Here is a 19,052-nt window from a genome sequence, read left to right as displayed (position 1 = left end):
GTCTCTGCAGAGACCCACAAGCTAACACACTCACTCATCACTGACACCCCACTTATCTGCCCTGAGACCTGCCAAGTTAGGGCAGGCAGAATAGAAACTGCAATTCCTTAAGATATGTCCCAAATGGTGCATTCAATGGAATGACTCCAGTAGGGGCTGTGAAAACCCAAGCATTAGATAGCTTCTCTGAAAAAAAAAATAATTTTTACTCTTATTAGTCAAAAGAAGTCACTGTAATGCCAGTTAAAACTATTTACTTTCTTTGCATTATTTATTATTTTTGAAGCAACTAATGTTAGTTCTCTTTTTTTTTCCTATTAAGAGAGGGACAATGAATTGGTTCTTTCTGCTCCCATATTGCTGACCTTAAAGAAGGAAGATAGGGTTAAGGATTTTTCATGAAGAGCAAACATCAAGTACAGTAGAAACTGTAAAGCTCAAAGACATGGAACTTTACCAAATCTCATAAACTGTCCAGAGAACACAATTTTCCACAGGGTTGTCACAGTTTGGTTTTTTCCTTTAATTTCAAGCATTTTGATCCACCTACATTTCAGCAGCTCCTAATAAAAGAGGAGAAAACTAGAAAACCTCCAATCCAAAAATGGAACTACATGAATAAGAAGGAATTCAGCAATGTCAATACTTCTACAAGACAAAAAGTCTTACAATAGCTTAATGGCTATTACAGTTTACCTGTACTACTGACTGGGGTTTTTTCATATGCTTCACCTGAAGAACTGATCTAAAATGAGACATTTTATGTTTACATAATGTATCAGATGGCTTTAGAAATGATCTGTTATCAGCTTGCTTAAGGAAATTTTAAAAGATGACTGATAAAAGACTGCTTCTAGAATTCCTCATAGTCCACAGACCTTCCAATGCAGGAACCTGTGAGATTAGAACCTTCTGTCAGGCCGAAGTTTAAGAGCTTTGCTGACCAGACAGTTTATGATAAAAAGCAAGAGACACTTTTATGTTTTACAATTTTGTAAGGTGCTGCCATCATAACAGACAGGATTGATAAGTCTTCCAAGAATCTGAATTGTAGTATCTTTTTAGTGAGAAACAGTTAAAAAATTGACTGGAAGCTGTTAAACTGTATACTTTCGCTCTGAAAAAAAATCCTACTTTTTAAGGACCCCTGTATAATTACTGTGAAATTGTTAATAAGATTTTGAACAATACCAAATTTAAGAGTTGTTCAACAGTAGAGGGAGAGCCACAATATTGAAATATTTTCTTTAGAGAGCCTTGTTTTAATTTTGCTACCATTTTTCCCACAAGTCTATACTTCTACCATTCTTTTACATTGTACTTCTTTGTTTTCTGTCCAATATTGCTAAAATAATGAGAAAATATTAAAAATACCCCTTGCCTGAATGTAATGAGACCAAGAAATACTTTAACTTTTCAAAACTGAATTTACACCATAGAATACTATTTAGGGAAAGTAATATTTTAGTATTTCTAATTAGTATTTGTCCTGATTTTTACTTCCATTCATTGAATCTTTTTATCCTTTATTTCCTGCAATAGTGGGTCCCCTAGTGAGATCAACAAGAGAATGAGAAACTTCCCCTCTATTAAAAATATACTTTTGCATCTGTATGAGTAGAATTTCAGCGGACAATATGTAGGAATTCTGGAAAAGCAAACTTAATACTGGATTAACAAACTAATTAACAAGGCTGTAATAACCAGAAAATTCTATGCATGGTTTTAATAATGAGCACAAATTAAGCTATGTGAAGTGAGGTTGTTTTAAAATGAATATTAAAATTAAATTAGAATTATGTGCTAATATTACTATGAAATTAATGTTAAATATACATCTCCAAAAAAAGAATGGTAATTCATACATTTCACATTTAATTTAAAATATGGAAGACAAATCCTAACTTGAAACACACTATTCAAACAAAATTTATTAACAGCTAGAAACTGCAGAAAAGCGAGAACTAGTCTGACTTCACAAGAAGAAAAGATCACAGGAGCATATTCCTGTGCTGAAAATTATAATAGGTCAAACATCTGAAGTGGTAAAACAAAAGCCCTGAAAGAGAATTCAATGTTATTGTCATATAAACCAGTAAGCACATAAAGTTTATTGTCTGAAATGCAAAAAAATACATTATAAAGAAGTTAAAAGCTTCATGGAGTAGGTCCAGAAAATGTTCAGGCAATTACCATCTGCCCCAATCCAAAATTCACTCCTATATATAGCTGTTACTAAAATCTAAGATCTAAAAGGAATCACATACAAAGTCTGTCAGGCACCAAGAGCTGTGCTTCCACACATACCTAAAAGTGCCTAAGTTTGATAGTGCTGCAGAGCTCGTGGCTTGGTTCATACCCAAACCTGTCAGGTTCTAGAAACAGGGATCTGCTTGCTCATCTTGTTTGTGGAACCCAATCCACCAAATTATTTCAGTCCACGTGTAACTGAGGACCTGACAGGACAAAGCAGTACCTAGTATTGCATGACCATTTCTAAACAGAAATACATATTATTGATTAACTTGCTAGTGGCCACAAAAATTCATCTATCTGGAAATTCAGGTCTAGAGCATCCTTGCAGTGAGAAGTTCAAGCCCATGCTACCTTCCTCTTTGGAAGCTTCCCTGCCTATCAGCTCACAGCCTGTGCTGGGACAGAGGCTTTTCTTTTTTTCTCATTCTGAGGTTGTGTCACTGCGTAGAAAGAAATGCCAGCTGCACTGGGACAGAGATAAAAAGAGCTTTAACTACGTAACAACATGTCTGGCAACTTGGGAAACAGAAGGAGGTAGCATACTTTCAGTCCTGGTCATTGTTTCATAGGCCCAAGCCTGGGATCAGAGGCCCTGGCACATGTTCTGCATCTGCCCAGATGCATTGTTCCATAAGCATGCAGGGACTCCTCCCAACATGCTGCTCATTACACAGTTCCCACAGAGTAATCCCTGGAGCAGAGGTGGGAGAAGGTTGAAGCAACAATAAAATGTACAACTTTTCCAGCCAAGTTGGCAATATAAGGGTTATTACAGCTTCAAGACTATTCTCAGAGAGGGTGTATTTAGTATCTATCAATCACTTTTCCCCACCACCTTTTGCAGCTTTGTTTTTCTTAAATAATTGCTCATTATTGAATTAAACACAGTATTTTAAAGGGTCTGTATAACAGTTAAAAGCAAGTGTTCTTCTTCCTTAGTCATTACCATTACTGGGGTTTTTAACAAGCATATTAAATCTATGTATCACACTGTCTGAAAAAAACCCTCTTCCTCCTCTTTCCTTCACAAGGGTTTTAAATTTCTCAACAGCATTTCAAGCCTTTGTCGGTGGTGGTGGTGGTGAAACCTTGAGAGACATTAAGTTCCTTCAAGTTTTATAAAAAGATAAGCAGCCAGACAGAGGAGAAGGATCTGACAAAGGAAGAATTCCACAGAGGCAGAAGATGCTTCATGAGCTCATCTCCAACATTACAGAATTCACATGAACTAGAGATGTGTGCATTTCGATTGCAAGAAAAGCTTGTTCCAAACTAGATATTCCTTACATGCAACAAAAACCTGACCAACATGCAAATTCTTAGAAAGTTAAGATTCAGAAACTCCAGTCCTCGCAGATCTACTCATTTTCCAACATTACAATTATCAACACCAATATTATTGAGACTGAGATTACAGACCAAACTGGGCTACATCTGCTAGCAGATCAACATCTGAGCCAGTCATTTTAGTTAGTCCTTCTGCAGCTAGTAAAAAAATATTTACAGTATTCTCCATGTAAGTTTAACCCATGTTTAAGAATGTTCAATATCCCAAGAGTATTACTTTGCTAGACATACAGGTAAAGACAAGAAAAATGGTGAGATTAGGGCACCCCAAAAAAATCTTTCCAAAATTAGAGGTCATCTATCTCTCCCTGCAGACTTAAAGTTCTATGGTCTATGTTAGGCAAAAGTCAAGCTAGATTATCACAATGGTGACTTCTGTGATCAAAAAAAAGTGTAATCACAAAAAAAAAAAAAGAAAATTTCAAAGGTTAGGGAGCTCTGCAAAAGCTAAATGACTAGATTTTTTTTTCAAATATTTTTTCCCTCACAAGATTTTTTTTCTGAAATAAATTGAACAGCATTGTTGCACACCAAATAGTGTATTTTTGGAGTGCTTCCCCCAGCAAAGTCAGTTGATGCAACATCAATTCTGAGTGGTTTTAGCCCACTGTCTCACTTCAGCCATATTGGTAAAATGTTGCAAGTCTTAAGAATTGTAAACTCTTTTCATTTTCTCCTTCCAAATTAGTGGTATGACAAAGGAAAAAAAACAATAGGAGAGAGCCAAATAATTTTCTCTTCTGCCTAAGAGCAAGAGGCTGACTGTGAGCTCAGCCATCACCTGTCACACTTGGCTATACCCTGCTGCTTGCTGTCTCTTACAGATAGTGCAAGAACAGCACAGGAAGCATTATGGAGTGGAGAGATGCAAAAAACCAAACAAAATAAAAAAAACCAAACAAACTTATGGCAGTTGAATGGTAGATATGTTGGATGCAAAACTGTAGAAATATTTTTTCACTTGTGTTATTTATTTCTTATAAACTTGTTATTTAAATCTGTGGGTGGCTTTATGGGTGCGAATATCCTCTATAGTTATGTTTCATCCTAGGAATCAGAACTCCTTCATGCAGATTTTATGGTTAAGCACAGGATGCAGAAAAACAATTCTACTGTATTAATACCTTTTTAGCAATTTGCTCAGTACAGAAATCAGATTAAGACATGTCTCAAACACTAACACGTTAGGTAACACGGCAATGCAATGAGTCACACACTAGCCAAGCACAATTTCTAAAACATTTCACATGATTCCAGTAAGCTCTTTTTCACACTTTTACTTTGTAGACTGTAAAAGAAAAAAAAAGGCCATAGCTAAAATTTTTAGGAACTTCACCACCTTTACAGGAGAGATTTTATGCTTGTTCTCTAATGCTAAGCTAAAAATCATCTATGAAACAGTTCCATCATTGATTTTATATTCTCTCAAGATGCAAATGTTTCTTTAGAGGACTATGGATTGTTCAGAAGAAACATCAAGGAATATGGGTGATTTAAGAAAAAAATCCCACCATATGCTCTTGGCAGGAGCAAAAGGGAAGCTCTTTATGTTTCTTCTCTAACAATAAATTGTAATGCCCCAGGGGACCAGAGATCTTAGAAAGTTCAAGTTTTATAGCAGTTGGGAACAGAGTGCATTGATTCTGCTTAGCTCTTGCCAATGTTAACGACTGTTACTGTGATCAAAGTCTAACTTCGTGCATTCCAAGCAAGATTATAGTTCTCCAGGCACATGAAACAAGTTTACAGACTACAGTTTGCAGTTATGTTTTGAGTTAAAGAAGAAATCAAGCTGTGGTAGTGTTTTTAGAGGCTGCCAACTTCAATCTGTGTTAAAAATATTCCTGATCAAATTTGTGAACAAAAGAGTATCTAAATAAACACACTGATGTGTGCCAGTATTTCAGCTTCTTGTGAACATCTGAGACATGATCTTTTTTGTGATTTTTGACTCTCTCAGTATAAACACCAGTTTTGATTTTCAAAGGCTGATTTTTTAATCAATATTTTTGATAAGAGTCTAATGAGGTGCAAGAATGTTGTTTCCATTTGAAGTAGCAGCTCAGATGCTGCACCTCAGTCCATTCAAGTCTGAGCCTCATTTCACTAGAACATAAAGTTCTAGTAGCCAAAGCTGTCAGTTGGGAGATAGATGTACAAAGTGTACTAAAATAACCTAAATGGGAGGAGTTACAGAACAAAGGCAGTGTTTTCTGCGCCCTCCCTTAGTAGTTGATATATTTTATTCTGCAGTTCTGTTTTCTTCTATCTTTCTCTTCTTAACAACTAATCTTAAACACTGTAGGTAGACTTTGTTTAGATGGACATTCTCATCAGCCTCAAAGGAAGAGGAAAGAAAATACATGAATGTCAGAGCTCTTAATTTTCTCCTAAGAATTTAGGTCGTGAACAAAATCAAAAGCTCTTATTACTCTCTAGCCAATATCCAACACAGTTCTTACTACTCTCTAACCAATATCCAGCATAGGTATTTCAAGTGGCCATATCACTTGTGTTTATTTGCTTGATTGAAACATCATTTTGAGCCATGCTGTAGTAACACTTAAACAAGTAAACTTCCCAAAGACCACAGATCACATTCTGCTAAGCAGCAATGCATAAACGTTGCTGAAACTCCCCTGTCCAAAATAACTTCTACCTCCATCACAAAAGTGGTTCCATATGCCACAAGGACCACATAACATAACAAAAAGTTCACTCCATCACTTCTACTTTACATCAAAAAGTGATATGGAGAGCCACTGGCAGCAGTTGGTGATACCTTATGTTACACAAAGAGCCTGCCAATCACTTAACAGCACAATTATTGGAGTATTTGGTATTCACAAAAGCTGATCTAAGTCTAGTCTGTTAAACTTCCTCCTGTCTTTCCAGGATGTGCCTGTAACCCCTCTGTGCCAGCATTAGCTCCCACAAGGCTACAGGATCAGCTGTTTCAGGAAGCTGTTTGGGAAGCCCGTGAAGACACTGTAGGAAACCTGCCAATCTAGAATGATTTTTACAGTCACAGATACACACAGCTGGCTAAAACTTCAGATAGCATTACCAAAATAGCACTTGAACAGGAGTTAAGCATGTCAAAGCCTTGAGAAATGCAGAAATTGAATACAAATTATTCTCTGGATCTAATTCCTTGCCTAAAGGCCAATTAATATTTTTTAAAGATTTCTGTGGCATAGTTTGCCATTTTCCACGCTGCAGTATTAAGCTGTAATGAAGCACAGTTGCAAAACTACTGGATACAGATGCCAGTAATATGAGAGCAGAACAAAAGTATCTTCTACTCACATTATTATGTTCACATATTAAAAAGGTAAATGATTTCAAGAATCAGGTACTATTTTATACCTGGAAAAACTTCCCTGAAACATGTAATTGTTTAATTGAGCTAAACAATTTCTACTGGCTTATTTCTATACAAAGTGTGCCTTTGCATTTCCTCCTCTCCTACTCTCCCAGGCAGCTATAAAGTAACTTTATAATATTAATGGAAATGACGGGTAGGATACAAAATAAGTTTCTTCCCTGATTCCAATTTCAAAATTTATTTACTCTGCAAAGACTCTAGACCTGGAAGTCTAGAAGGATGAACTGGAAGGATGAACTTCATCCTGATCACTGCTATAAACTGGTACTTTTCCTCCCTCAAATATTGCTACAACTTAGTTGTAATTGATCACTGTTGATTAGACAGCTAATGTAGATCCACAATCTGTCATTTTAATATTTTTGAAGGGTTGTGGTTTTTCAAAGGAGAGTGTGGTTTTGTTTTTGTGAAAGGGTATCAGAAATGTTAAGGTGTGTGGCAGTACAGGGTTTCAAAGCTTATGAGCTGCTCAAGGAGGCATCAGAAGAACAAGAAGGTAAAAAACCCCAAATGCAAAACAAAAGGGAAAACTCAAAGATGGCTCAGCCAAAAGCAATAAAATAAGGATCACCTTAAAAGTGTGTACAGTTGTGCAAAGAAACAGGTTCTATTTTCCACATCTTAAGACATCCTAGATATTGTAAATAGAAGTGCATGCTCAGCAGAAGACTCATGGAAGAATAAAGAGAATCTTGAATATCTGGCACCTATTCTACTCTCAACAATAGTTGCAATTCAGGAGCTGTCACACAGAAAAGAGTGCACTGGATCTATGAAGCTTTAAGGGTAAAGACCTAGATATTTTTTTTTGGCAACTCTGGATATGAAATACCTGTCATTTAAGAAGGTGTAAGCTTCATCATCATAATCTTCAACAGAAATACTGTTCCAGGAATCTTACATTAATTGCCCTCATTATGGTACTTGAACAGACAACCAGAATCAAACCATCCTTAAAGCCAACAAGACAATTCTTCTGTGGAACCATTCCCAGATCTCACTACTTGCTACCAAAGTAATTTTAAACAGACCTACATTATTTACACAGAAGTATCCATAAAAAGTTCCCATAAGACTGCATTAGCTATTTATTGTAGCCATAAAGCGAGACATGGAGCCACACAACCCAGAAGTATTAACAGAACCTGGTCCAAAACATGGCCTGAAGGATTAAGCACAAATTTACAACCCTTTTAATTAGCACACTTGAAATGAATTATCAAAATGAAAACTGCTTAACAGTTCTTGAAAGTTTAATCTCCTTGAAGGAAAAAAAAATCTCTTTGACTTTTAAGGAAAGTGGTTGTTTTTTTTTTTAACTAAGCAAATTAATCACAGCTATCAAACCTGGGAAGCCTGCTAAAGCACCCAACAAGGCAGAACATTCTATAGTTTTCAGCTTCAATCCACTTGCTTATCAATTCATCCTCATGTTCAGCCAAATAGATCCCACAGTAATGATACGTCCCACAAGCAAACTGATCACTGTAAATTCTAGCAGTCATCATCTGGAATCTAGAAGCCCATTACAAGTAATATCTTTCCTAGTGTGAGGGTATTTTCCCCCTGAGAAGAGCTCTTTAAAACATACAAAATTTAGGAGAAAAAAAATCTAATTACAGATTATACTAAAACAGAAACAAATCCTAACCACCAGACAGGATGACAAAATACAGAGATATTAGGAAGACAGCATTGCTTTATGCTATTACTTCTGACTTTTACCTCTAGCTAGACTTACTTTATTTTGAGGTTTGAAATACTTATGTACATGAAACAGAAAAAAGCAGAAAATGCATAAGCATATTGTAAAAACTAAGTTATCACAGAGATTATAAAAAAGTCTGTGAAGACATAGCAAGACTGTCAAGGGCAATCAACAAATAGAGACTTTACTTACAAGTATTAAAGATTGAATCCTCAAATATCTGAAACATCAGAACATAGAAAAAAAACCCCAAACCTACCAAACAGAATTATCAGAAGAGAACCTGTCTGTACTCTGAGCTGTTTTTAAACCTTCTGCAGCTCATGATTCCAGAAAATTTATGTTGATCGTATGATGGTGTGTTTTTTATGGTGCAAGGAAATGTCCTTCCTTCCTAAACAAATCAGTGGAGTTGACTGCTATCCATCCCGCTTTTGGAAGCTACCCTGTCTAACACAGATAAGTTTTAGCCAGACTTTCTAAAAATGTGAGTGGACAGTAGTATGCAATGCCTATTTAAGGGACAGAACCACCCATACAGCAGGATTTTCTCATGAAGAACACAAGCCAAGTTAATCATCCTAAGAAAAAGTAGGCTGCATGTTTTCTCAATCTTTATATCTGTAAGAGACCTAGAAAGTGCTTTTGTTCACAAAGCATTAACTATACAGCACTTACTATCACTAAGCAACTAAATAAACCACTTTACTCAAAGAAAGATTTCTATGGAACATGCCTTGCCTATTTGGACAGTGGAGGAGGTGCGTGGAGGTCAAAAACCACAGTCACAGGAAGGCAACCTTTTTCCTTTCCAGTGCTCTTAAAGGAACTTTAAATTCTCAGGAAAGTAATCCTGACAAGTAATGGATATGCAGGAGGAATAGGATTCTCATCTTTCTTTCCCAAAAGGTGCTAAAAATCCTCAACTTACCCCAAAGGACAAGGCAACAACCTCATATGACCTGCATATGGTAACTTCAGCACCTGCAAGATCATGCTGCTTATCAGTCCCTTCAACCCCTACATGAAGAGTACACAGTGACATTTAAAATGTACCCATGGAAGGAAGAAGAGATTAACTCACTTTATCTCTCAGTTACACTTCTCAGCATGTTCATGTTTCATATGTTGTTTCACTTAAAAAAAATTTACTTTAAAGTAAAGCAAGTCCTTAGGTACCAATGAATGGGGAGGTCTTGCTGCCTTGTTTAACTACCATCTGGTAGGACAGGATTTCCAGGCAATTTGATGTTCCAGTAACAAAACTTGTTTGTTTCTTCCCTCCTTGATTGATGGATGAGAACTATTCTGAAAAAATGATCCTGGAAAATATATTCAGTCTTTGTACTATTTCAACTTTGGAAACAAAAAGACAGGAAAAAGTTATTTCACTAGTCTAAGGAATACCCACATTGAATTACTTACAGATAGAGTTAGAAAAAATGGAATAATAAATAATTGGCAAGGAAACTAACTATTCAGTATCTGTGTTGAGGCATGGCTGCTAAGACAATCTTGCAATTTTTTATTATGAAAAGAAGTCTTCATTTTTCCATGCAATTATTAATCTTTTGTATTGTGGTTATCTCGATCAGGAAACAAATTAATTAGTGGAAGTTCAAGAAGTTAACTGTCCATTATTAGGAGATTCCATCGTCACTTAGGTGCTTCCTGAATCTTCATGAAGACGCTCAAAACAAGCAGCCCTTGTATTTTCTTTCTCAGTCATTCCATAATATCTGCCAGAAGGCAGCAGAGACAGATCGTTCCCTACATGAACCTTACAGTACATCAAAATAACTACACAAGTTTCTTTTTCACAAGGATCTCAGGAAAGATTCAGTCTTCAGCAATTTGTTGGGATAATCCCTCTTTCTGAGTTGGCCAAGAATATCTAGAAATGAATTCATTTGAGAAAAAAAAAAAAACAGACCATATTTTTGAGTCTCTTACTTGAGAAAAGGAAAAAACAACAAATTTGTTCTGATCCTTCTTCTTGAAATATAGAACCTTGGCTAATTAAGAGAACGAGATAAAAAGAGAGAGTGGTGTGGTTTTTTAAATAAAACACTACAAAGGAAGTTGAGTATCTATAACAGAAATAGTTAAACCAATTCTCATCATTTCCATTTCCAGACAGGGCATGGGGGAGCAGAAAGGATTGATTTGCTTTCTCCTACATTGTATAGAAGACATTGCACAAAAAAAAAAGAAAATGTTACCTACTGCACTTCAAAAAGAGAGAATGGATGAGTCACTGGAGCCACAGCCAAACACAGAAGTGTTTCTCTTTTTGTCAAACAAAGCAATGCTAGCAACAATATAATCTTTTTTTTTTTTTTTTTTTGTCAAACAGATAGTGAAATCTGAACCGGAAAGATGGAAAACTGACTTAGTATGACTGAAGCAGAAAAATGTTGAATGTTCAAGTTTATGGTTATTTGAGGGTTCTTTTGTCAGCTACTAGGCTGTTTTTTCCATATCACACACAATCTGTTGGGGAATAAATGCTTATAAATGTATGTAGAAATGAGAATTTATCTGAGTTTGTATTGTATACAGACGGCACACACACAACTGCAAACCAACTACTGGACTAATTCTTTTCCTAAATTATAATTTTCCAAACTCTCATAAAATGTTCGATACACTTGTATGGTTACAATGAATCTTACAGTCTTACCTAAAAATGTCTAACATTAAAACCTCAAGTTTCTGTCTGTTTTACTCTGAAATGAAGCTTAGAAATATCTTTCATGTTATATAAGAGCTAAAAAAACCTAATGCAAACAACCCCACCACCAAAACCCACAAACAAACAAAAAGCCCACAGGCTTCAAGTTTGGTTCCCCCCCAGCAATGCCACTTAATTTTGGACTAATGACACAATTCTGAAAACCAAGCAATACTCAATTTCACTGAAAACCTTTAACATGTGATTGCTTTCACGTCAATTATATTCGACTCAAAGTAGACATAAACAAAGACTTTTTTAAAAAATGGATACCTCAGTCTGACCTTCATGGGCACTGGATTCATGAGTGACACGAATAGCCTAAAATTAAAATATATTTCAATCAGACATTAAATGAGAGACTTTCAGTGTTGTAAGAACCATTCTTGCACTTCATTTTATCAATTACATAGATGTAACTATATTTATTCAGTGCTTATAATAAATAAGAAAGTTAATAAACAGATAATCTCCGCTTCCAAGGATCTCAGAAGACCACTCCTTCAGTTTCATAACAGTCAATTCAGGTCAAATACCTGAGTTTGTAATAGGACTTTTGCACACAGAAAATGTTTTTTTTAGCTATCATTTTGAGCAGAAAAAATAATTTAGATAGAAGCTCCAATCAGTCATTTTGTGTCCAACATTTCCATAGAAAATGTCACAAATCTCTGCTGTTTCTGTTACTACTTCCTTTAGCCACATGTTAACACTCCTATTCCTGAGGGCTTCACTATGTACTCTGACTTAAAAATCATCAAGATTTTCATTTTGAGAGAGGACCCTCATTACCATCAGGAGCAACAGCACTGTCCTCCATCCACCAGTGGCCAGATGTTTCTGCCACATCCTTTCAAACACTAATGATGTGGCTAACCACATTATCAGCTAGCTCATCTCATGGTTTAGCATGGTAGGGGAAGGAGATCATATTTCAGCCAAATCAGCTCTTTGTGTGCCTCAACTGCTAAAAGCATGGAGATATGACCAGAAGGCACAAATTAAAAGAGGCAGCAAAAGGACTATCCTTTCAGCAATAGCCCCAGATCAGCTTAAATTGACCATTAAACTATATCCTGAACCCATAAAAAGAAAAGATTATGCACACATTTCTCATGCATTTCAAAGTAATTTTAAACTAAGCCAGGGAATTAATGTGGATGAGAACATTGATAAAATCCGTTCTGCTGACTGAGCTATGGGCAGGCAGGAATATTCTAAAATACCAAAGCAGAGTTTCCTTTGTAGCAACTGTCTGATCACAAGTTCACTGTAAAATCAAATTTGTTTAGCTGCTTCACTGAGTCAACCCCCAAGGACAGTACCTGCTCATGCAAGTAATTCTTACACCATTTTAAATAAAAGTAAAAACACATGATACTAACTTCATAAGTTTCTAGGTATTTGGCCCTCTCTTCAGGAGTCATAGATAATGAATCTTCTAGGAACTTTTTCAGTGAAGAATTAGTTTCTTAAAAAAATTTAAAAAGACATAATTAGTGTCATGTTTTAATTCCAACTTCATTCACAGCTTACAGAATCCAACAAAAGATCTGAAGATAAGATAGAATTGCACTGTATTTTTAAGACACAGAAGGCTGACTGCACTTTGCAATGTTTCAAGTGCTTTAGCTCGTAAATTAGTATAAAATAATAATTTTGTAATTATAGGTAAAAATGCACTCCTTCAGCCTTTATGAATGGTTATATTCAGAGAAAATAGTACAAACATACCCTTCCCTCCATGGCTTCCCACAGTTGAGGAAAAAAAGGGAGAAGCTAACAAAAACCAAACCAAAAAACTCTTACCAAAATTCATTTTATCTCTGTTGTTTGCAATAGCATGAATTAGCCCAATTGTCCCACAAGCATTGTTAATGGTCTGCTTCATGAAATACACTGATGATTTGACATCTTGTCCCTTAGCTTTTATCCTCTCTTCTTCTTCTGTTCTGAAGGTTTCATACTAGAAGGAAAGTTAAAGACACAAATAGTTACAGTTATTCAACAAATAGTACAAATAGCTTCATCATTCAAGACAAAACAATTTATAAAACACAACAGCTAACTAATACTGCCATTTGAAATGTTTAACACATGTGGTCCAACAAGTATATTAAACTTACCTGAACTGCTCTATGCTGTTTCTTAACCCAATGCCTTCACACTTGAAACATCATTTTGAATATGTGCAATCCAAAACAACTTTAAAAATTTTCAAAGTATTTCCTTGATCTGAGCTCATGTCACCATCTCTCTTCAATGCAACTTTAATGGCTTTTTAAGGACAGAAGTGTCAAAGTGCTATCAAGAAAGCCATAATATTTCAGGTGATTAATCATCATGAAGCATTCTTTAAATATTCCATTGTTACATTTTATTTTTCCCAGGAATTTAAAAGAAGATCTATATAACATCCAAGGCATCAAAACATGCCCTTCTGAAGCAGTACTCATAAAGTAAACTTTTATTTTCTGTAGCAAAAAGAGAATTTGCTTTGACTGAACAATCTAAAATACTTGCTTTATAATGATCATATGTGACTAAAACCTGTTATACTGTGCAGTAGTGTGTCAGTTTTGTGCTTTTTTTTGTCACTGGCTGTGATTTGTTGGATCTTTTGGGGGGGGGGTTCTGTTATGGGGTTTTTTGACTGGATTTGTTTGTGATTTTTGTTTATTTTCTTTTGTTAAATTTTAATTTCAGACAGAAAAAGAAATTAATAAATCCACAAATGTTCCAGTTAATGATTCCTCCTTTGCCTCTTTTATTAGGTACTTTTGCAGACAAAAAAAAAGAATTCTGAAGTAGATGGGCTTTTTATACAAGTATGATGAAAGTAAAGTAAGAATGCAGAATGTTACCAAGGAACTCTTCTGCAAACTCCTAAGAAATTTCCCTTGTCTGTACTGTCAGTGACAAACAAAACCAAAAAACTTCTAGCACCATATTTCATTTTCATAGGTTGCCTCAATGTTCTGAATAGGCTAACTAATGGCAAGAGCATTATAAACCATTTTAATTTGGTTTATCTACAAGCTAACAAAAAATAGCCTTAATTGAGATAAAAATTTCACAGAGTTCAATCAGACAAAAAGTTCAGACTAGAGAAGTGAACAATACAGCTGCCATTCATTCCTTCCCAACTAAAATAAAATCCACAGAAAAAATAAACATATAAGTGCTGAGAATACCAAAAATACAATTTTGAGCAAGGGATAGATCAGATCTCAACAGATTCTTCCTAATGTAAGCTATATCCCAAAATTTAGATTCATTTGGATCTATTCATTCATTAGGCCCACAATGCCAACACCCACAATATTCACTTTGTCTACAACATACTATGCAGACTAAGAAAGCATTGACCTTTAAAGTGTACAACAATCCTAAAATTATCTGAATGCTAACAAGAGTAGCTTGCCCTAAAAGCAAGTTCTAGGAAACTGATATACAGAAACCACAGAACCACTGAACTTCCAGACAGAAGAACAGACAGACAGTGAGAAAAGTGTTTACAAAGTCAGCAAAACTAATAGGCACTTTCATAAAGAGGCAGCAAAACTAATAGGCACTTTCTAGACACAGCCAAGAAACAAATAAATCATAAATTAAATAAAAGTGTAATTTTACAGGCCACTTTGAAAGGGAGACTGAGGAGAGAAAAACTACTCTAGAAATACAAAATAATGCTCAAGGATCTTGTGGAGTTCACAGTGACCAACAAAAGCTTCATAACACTGGGACTTCCCATGAAACATTCACTGTTCACACAGCCAGGCCAAACAGTGATAGAAACATTTGTGTCCCTGATGTTTCAGAAGGATTAACATGCTGAACACTTGGCTGTGCTCAGATTTGACTGATTGATGCAACAGAGCAAATGTTGTTTCTCTGGTTTTGTTTGTCATATGTTTCTTTAGGATGAAATCAGATACACCTTCTGGACAAGAGCAAGGTTCTTTCCTACGGGATAATGCTCCCATAGCATGATCCAAAAAAAGGTTTGCACAAGCAGGGAGTCAAAAGAAAAGTGACAGTCAGACCTGTACCTCAAACAGCCAGACAGAAATGACAGCACACAGAAAACAATGCCTCAAAGGTGACAATAAAGGACATTTCCTGAGGACAGGTGAGTTGAAAGTCTGTTTAAGCTCAAAACTAGGACATAATGTGTAGCAAGACTGACCTGTCACTCCTGTCTATTTAAACACTATGTGTTTACAAGTTAAGCATCAATAGCTAAGTGATTTGTCCTTATAAGCTACATATTCTTTTGGAGAGACATATTAAAATAATTAATTGTGGACAGATTCACTGCAACCTTTTTGGCTGACCTTATCACCATCATGTAATACTGTCATAAATTGAAAGATCAATTGAATCACACTAGTAAAGGCATGTGATGACACAAAATAAGCACACTGAAGATTTAATCAAAGTCCAAAATAGTGAAAGATGGAGGGGAAATTGTCTTTCATCTTAATAGTACATCCCATCTGTCCAAGAAGTGAAAGCCACATCAATACTGATGACCAAACTGAAAGTGGATTGAAGACTGAAGGATTGTCAGTCTAACAGGACAAAAACTCAAAAAGGAGTAGCATATTGTCCTACACCTTATTTCTTATTTTCCTTATGCTGTTGGAGCTTTCTGCTAAAATTAGCAAACTGAGCCATTTCACAGTGCTTATTATAATACTTTAAACTGCCTGTAATAGAAAAGTGTGAGGCATGTTTCTTTGTGCTTCTACATTAGCTTTTCCCATTCTGATTTGAATGGGAATATACACGCAAGGTTATCAAAAGAAGCATTTTTTGTGTTATTTTTAATAAAGAAGTCTCTTGAATAAAGCTTGAGTCTCATTTTGATTCTAATATGACAGCAAAGTACAAGATTCAAACTTTCATTCCCATTTCACTTATGACAAAAGCAATTAACTGATTATTAAATAAACATTTACCTTTTCTGTTATTGGAAAGAGAAGTAGTACTGCACATACAGGTCTTGGCACCATGCTAAGCAGTTCTGGTTCCATACCATAAACATCTACAAACTGCCAGTCAGGATGTATACCCAACTGTTTCAGGAACTGGAAGAGGAAAATAAAAGCATAATATTAAACAAGAACACTCAAACACCTATCTTTTCAGAAGCATAACAGAGTATCCACAATGTGAAATACATTAAAACAACCCATGCTTTCTAAAATTTAAGGAGAATAAAGGAGATACAAGTTTTAATAAATAAGGCTGAATAAATCACACACAAACACACAAGCTCCCATGTTTTATGTATTTAAATAGTCTTTACAGAAGGGAAGGGGAAACACTCCCAGCACTATTTACTGAAGCATCAAAGCATTTCAACCATTTAAAAAGTGTTCTGTCACAAAACAGAAGATTTTGTGAATCTATTTTTACTGAATATTTATGTTAACTAGAAATCATCAGAGCCATCAGTCAGAGCACATATGAACAAACTTATGGCATTATTTGCCTCCATATGGTATTATCTGACTCCATGACTTCAGAATACCGGGCACCAGGGCTCATATTGGAGCTCCTACAAGTAAAAAGATGTTAGGAGCAAAACCACACAAGATATAGACTTTAGTAAGTGTAGCTTTTACAAGAAAAATCCCTTCAAACTATGATGGAGTAGTATTTTGATGACTGGATGCTCACTTTTTAAAGGGATATTCTTCTACTCAATAAACTAGGCACCACAACAACAGCTGCAGAATCAATGACCACAGAGATGGTCAAAGACAATTTGAAATCTTTTCATTGTCAGACTGGAAGAACCTATCTGAATTCAGGGACTGCTGTTACTGTACACATAGTGACCCCTCACAATTATATGAAGAAACTAATTGTACACTGTGGCATACACAGATCTTTGAATGAACATGAGGAAAGGGGAAAGTGTTAAGCATTTAGTAACTGATGAAATAGAAGACAGTGTACTTTGAACCTCTATTCTAACTTTCTACATTGTGAAGATAATTACCACTTTGTGAATAGCCAAAAAAAAATGTTCAAAAGAGAAGAGACTACATGTATAGGTGCATTAAAATATTAATTAATAAGTACTTCCAGTACTTCTCTTATTAAGCCAGCAATTAAGCTATCATTTTTATTGCAGGATAAGTACCACAACTGAAAAAATTCCATTTTCCATTCCAATATCATTTGATATTTTGCAATATTACATGAAATAAGGGTACAAATGCCCAAAAATAAAAAAGACACTCACCTAGAAAAAGATAATAATAAAGAATCTCATTAAGTTACTGGACAAATAAGTGGTTTAGTCTCTTGTCCTGTTCTACACCACTGGGGAAAAAAAAATCACCAAGCAACCAACCAACCAACAAAAATACAACCAATCCTTTTAAACCCAAAGTCAACAAAATGCTAACCAAACCCAAGAATGGTTTCTTCAAACTCCTGAATTAAGAATTTAACAGAACTAAAACTCTATTGATACAGGGCATCTTTCACTATTCATGTTACCATACCACCTACAAACTTTACAATCCAAGAAATTTTACCTTCCAGTAAACTATGAGAGTGACAATGAAAAATGATGGTCACTACTACAGAGAAAGCAAGAGCATAGGCTTAGTATGACAAGCAGAGATCTTAACACATAACCAGACTAACTCTACTGTAGAATCATAAACCAAAAATAAAATATTAAGGATAGATTCAAAATAGGCAAAGAAGATATCTCTGTGCATTAAGAGGGTTTCACTCAGGCCTGGAAAAAAAGATAGAAATATCCTTCTGAAAATTATTAAATAGATTTAAAAAACTGTGCAGGCTAAGTCCCTGTGCAAGAGAGAGTGACAGATGGGTAACAGATGAACTGATGGCTGGATGGGAAGAAAAAGTCATTCCTGTTTTAGGACAGCAGGAAGTTCAGTACACTTTTTAGACAATGTCACTGTCTAAAAAGGTGAGAGATCTCTGCTGTTTTCCTTTCCAATTATTTAGAGATTATCCAAGCAATTTTACTCTACAAATACCTACTGTAAAGAACAGTTATGGTTCTTTGAGGGCTCACTCATTTTCAGCTGTTCACTTTCTCTTTGATAATATGTATGCAAGATAACAAATTAGCAGCTTCATATTTCTCTAGATCTGCACAAGAGAGTATCAGAATCTTTTTCTCAGGCACTGCTTATCACACTGCTGACAATTCTTACTTTATAGGTCTTTGAGCTTTCACCTTATAAAAGAAAAAAAAGAAAAATTCTTGGCTATATTACAGAAGTCTTAGAGGATCTCAGGAAGAACAACAGTAGCACAATCCCTCCCACACATCTGTATCTAGTATTCACTTTTTCACAACTTTATTTTTACAGATTGTTGCCATAGTTTTTCTTGTGTCTTTTCTTCTTGTTTTAAAGGACCTTGCTGAAAAACACTTTTTGGTTTTTCACTGGTTCAGCTAGCTAGTGGACAAAAAGCCACTTTAGATACAACTACACACCCCTCACCCTTATCTGTGCTTGTTATGAATTTGTCCTTTCTGCCCCAGTATTCCAGAAGGCCCTTCTTTCTCACCTGACTACTACTGTTTATAACCAGCTAAGGGAAAGCGCAGAGAA

General features: G+C 35.5%; 1 protein-coding gene across 1 annotated transcript in view; it reads right to left on the bottom strand.

Annotated features, from left to right (window-relative positions):
* Positions 1-19,052, bottom strand: part of UCHL3 (ubiquitin C-terminal hydrolase L3) — a 41,545-nt gene that overhangs the window by 14,968 nt on the left and 7,525 nt on the right. Inside the window, exons 3-6 of the mRNA XM_005487498.4 lie at positions 16,398-16,526; positions 13,243-13,399; positions 12,819-12,904; positions 11,707-11,754 (exon numbers count right to left, since the gene is read on the bottom strand). Of these exons, the coding sequence (XP_005487555.1) occupies positions 11,707-11,754; positions 12,819-12,904; positions 13,243-13,399; positions 16,398-16,526 (420 nt within the window). The remainder of the gene's footprint in view (positions 1-11,706; positions 11,755-12,818; positions 12,905-13,242; positions 13,400-16,397; positions 16,527-19,052) is intronic.

Source organism: Zonotrichia albicollis, chromosome 2, assembly GCF_047830755.1.
Source record: "Zonotrichia albicollis isolate bZonAlb1 chromosome 2, bZonAlb1.hap1, whole genome shotgun sequence".
Lineage (NCBI taxonomy): Eukaryota > Metazoa > Chordata > Aves > Passeriformes > Passerellidae > Zonotrichia > Zonotrichia albicollis.
This window is presented reverse-complemented; position numbering and strand designations above follow the sequence as displayed.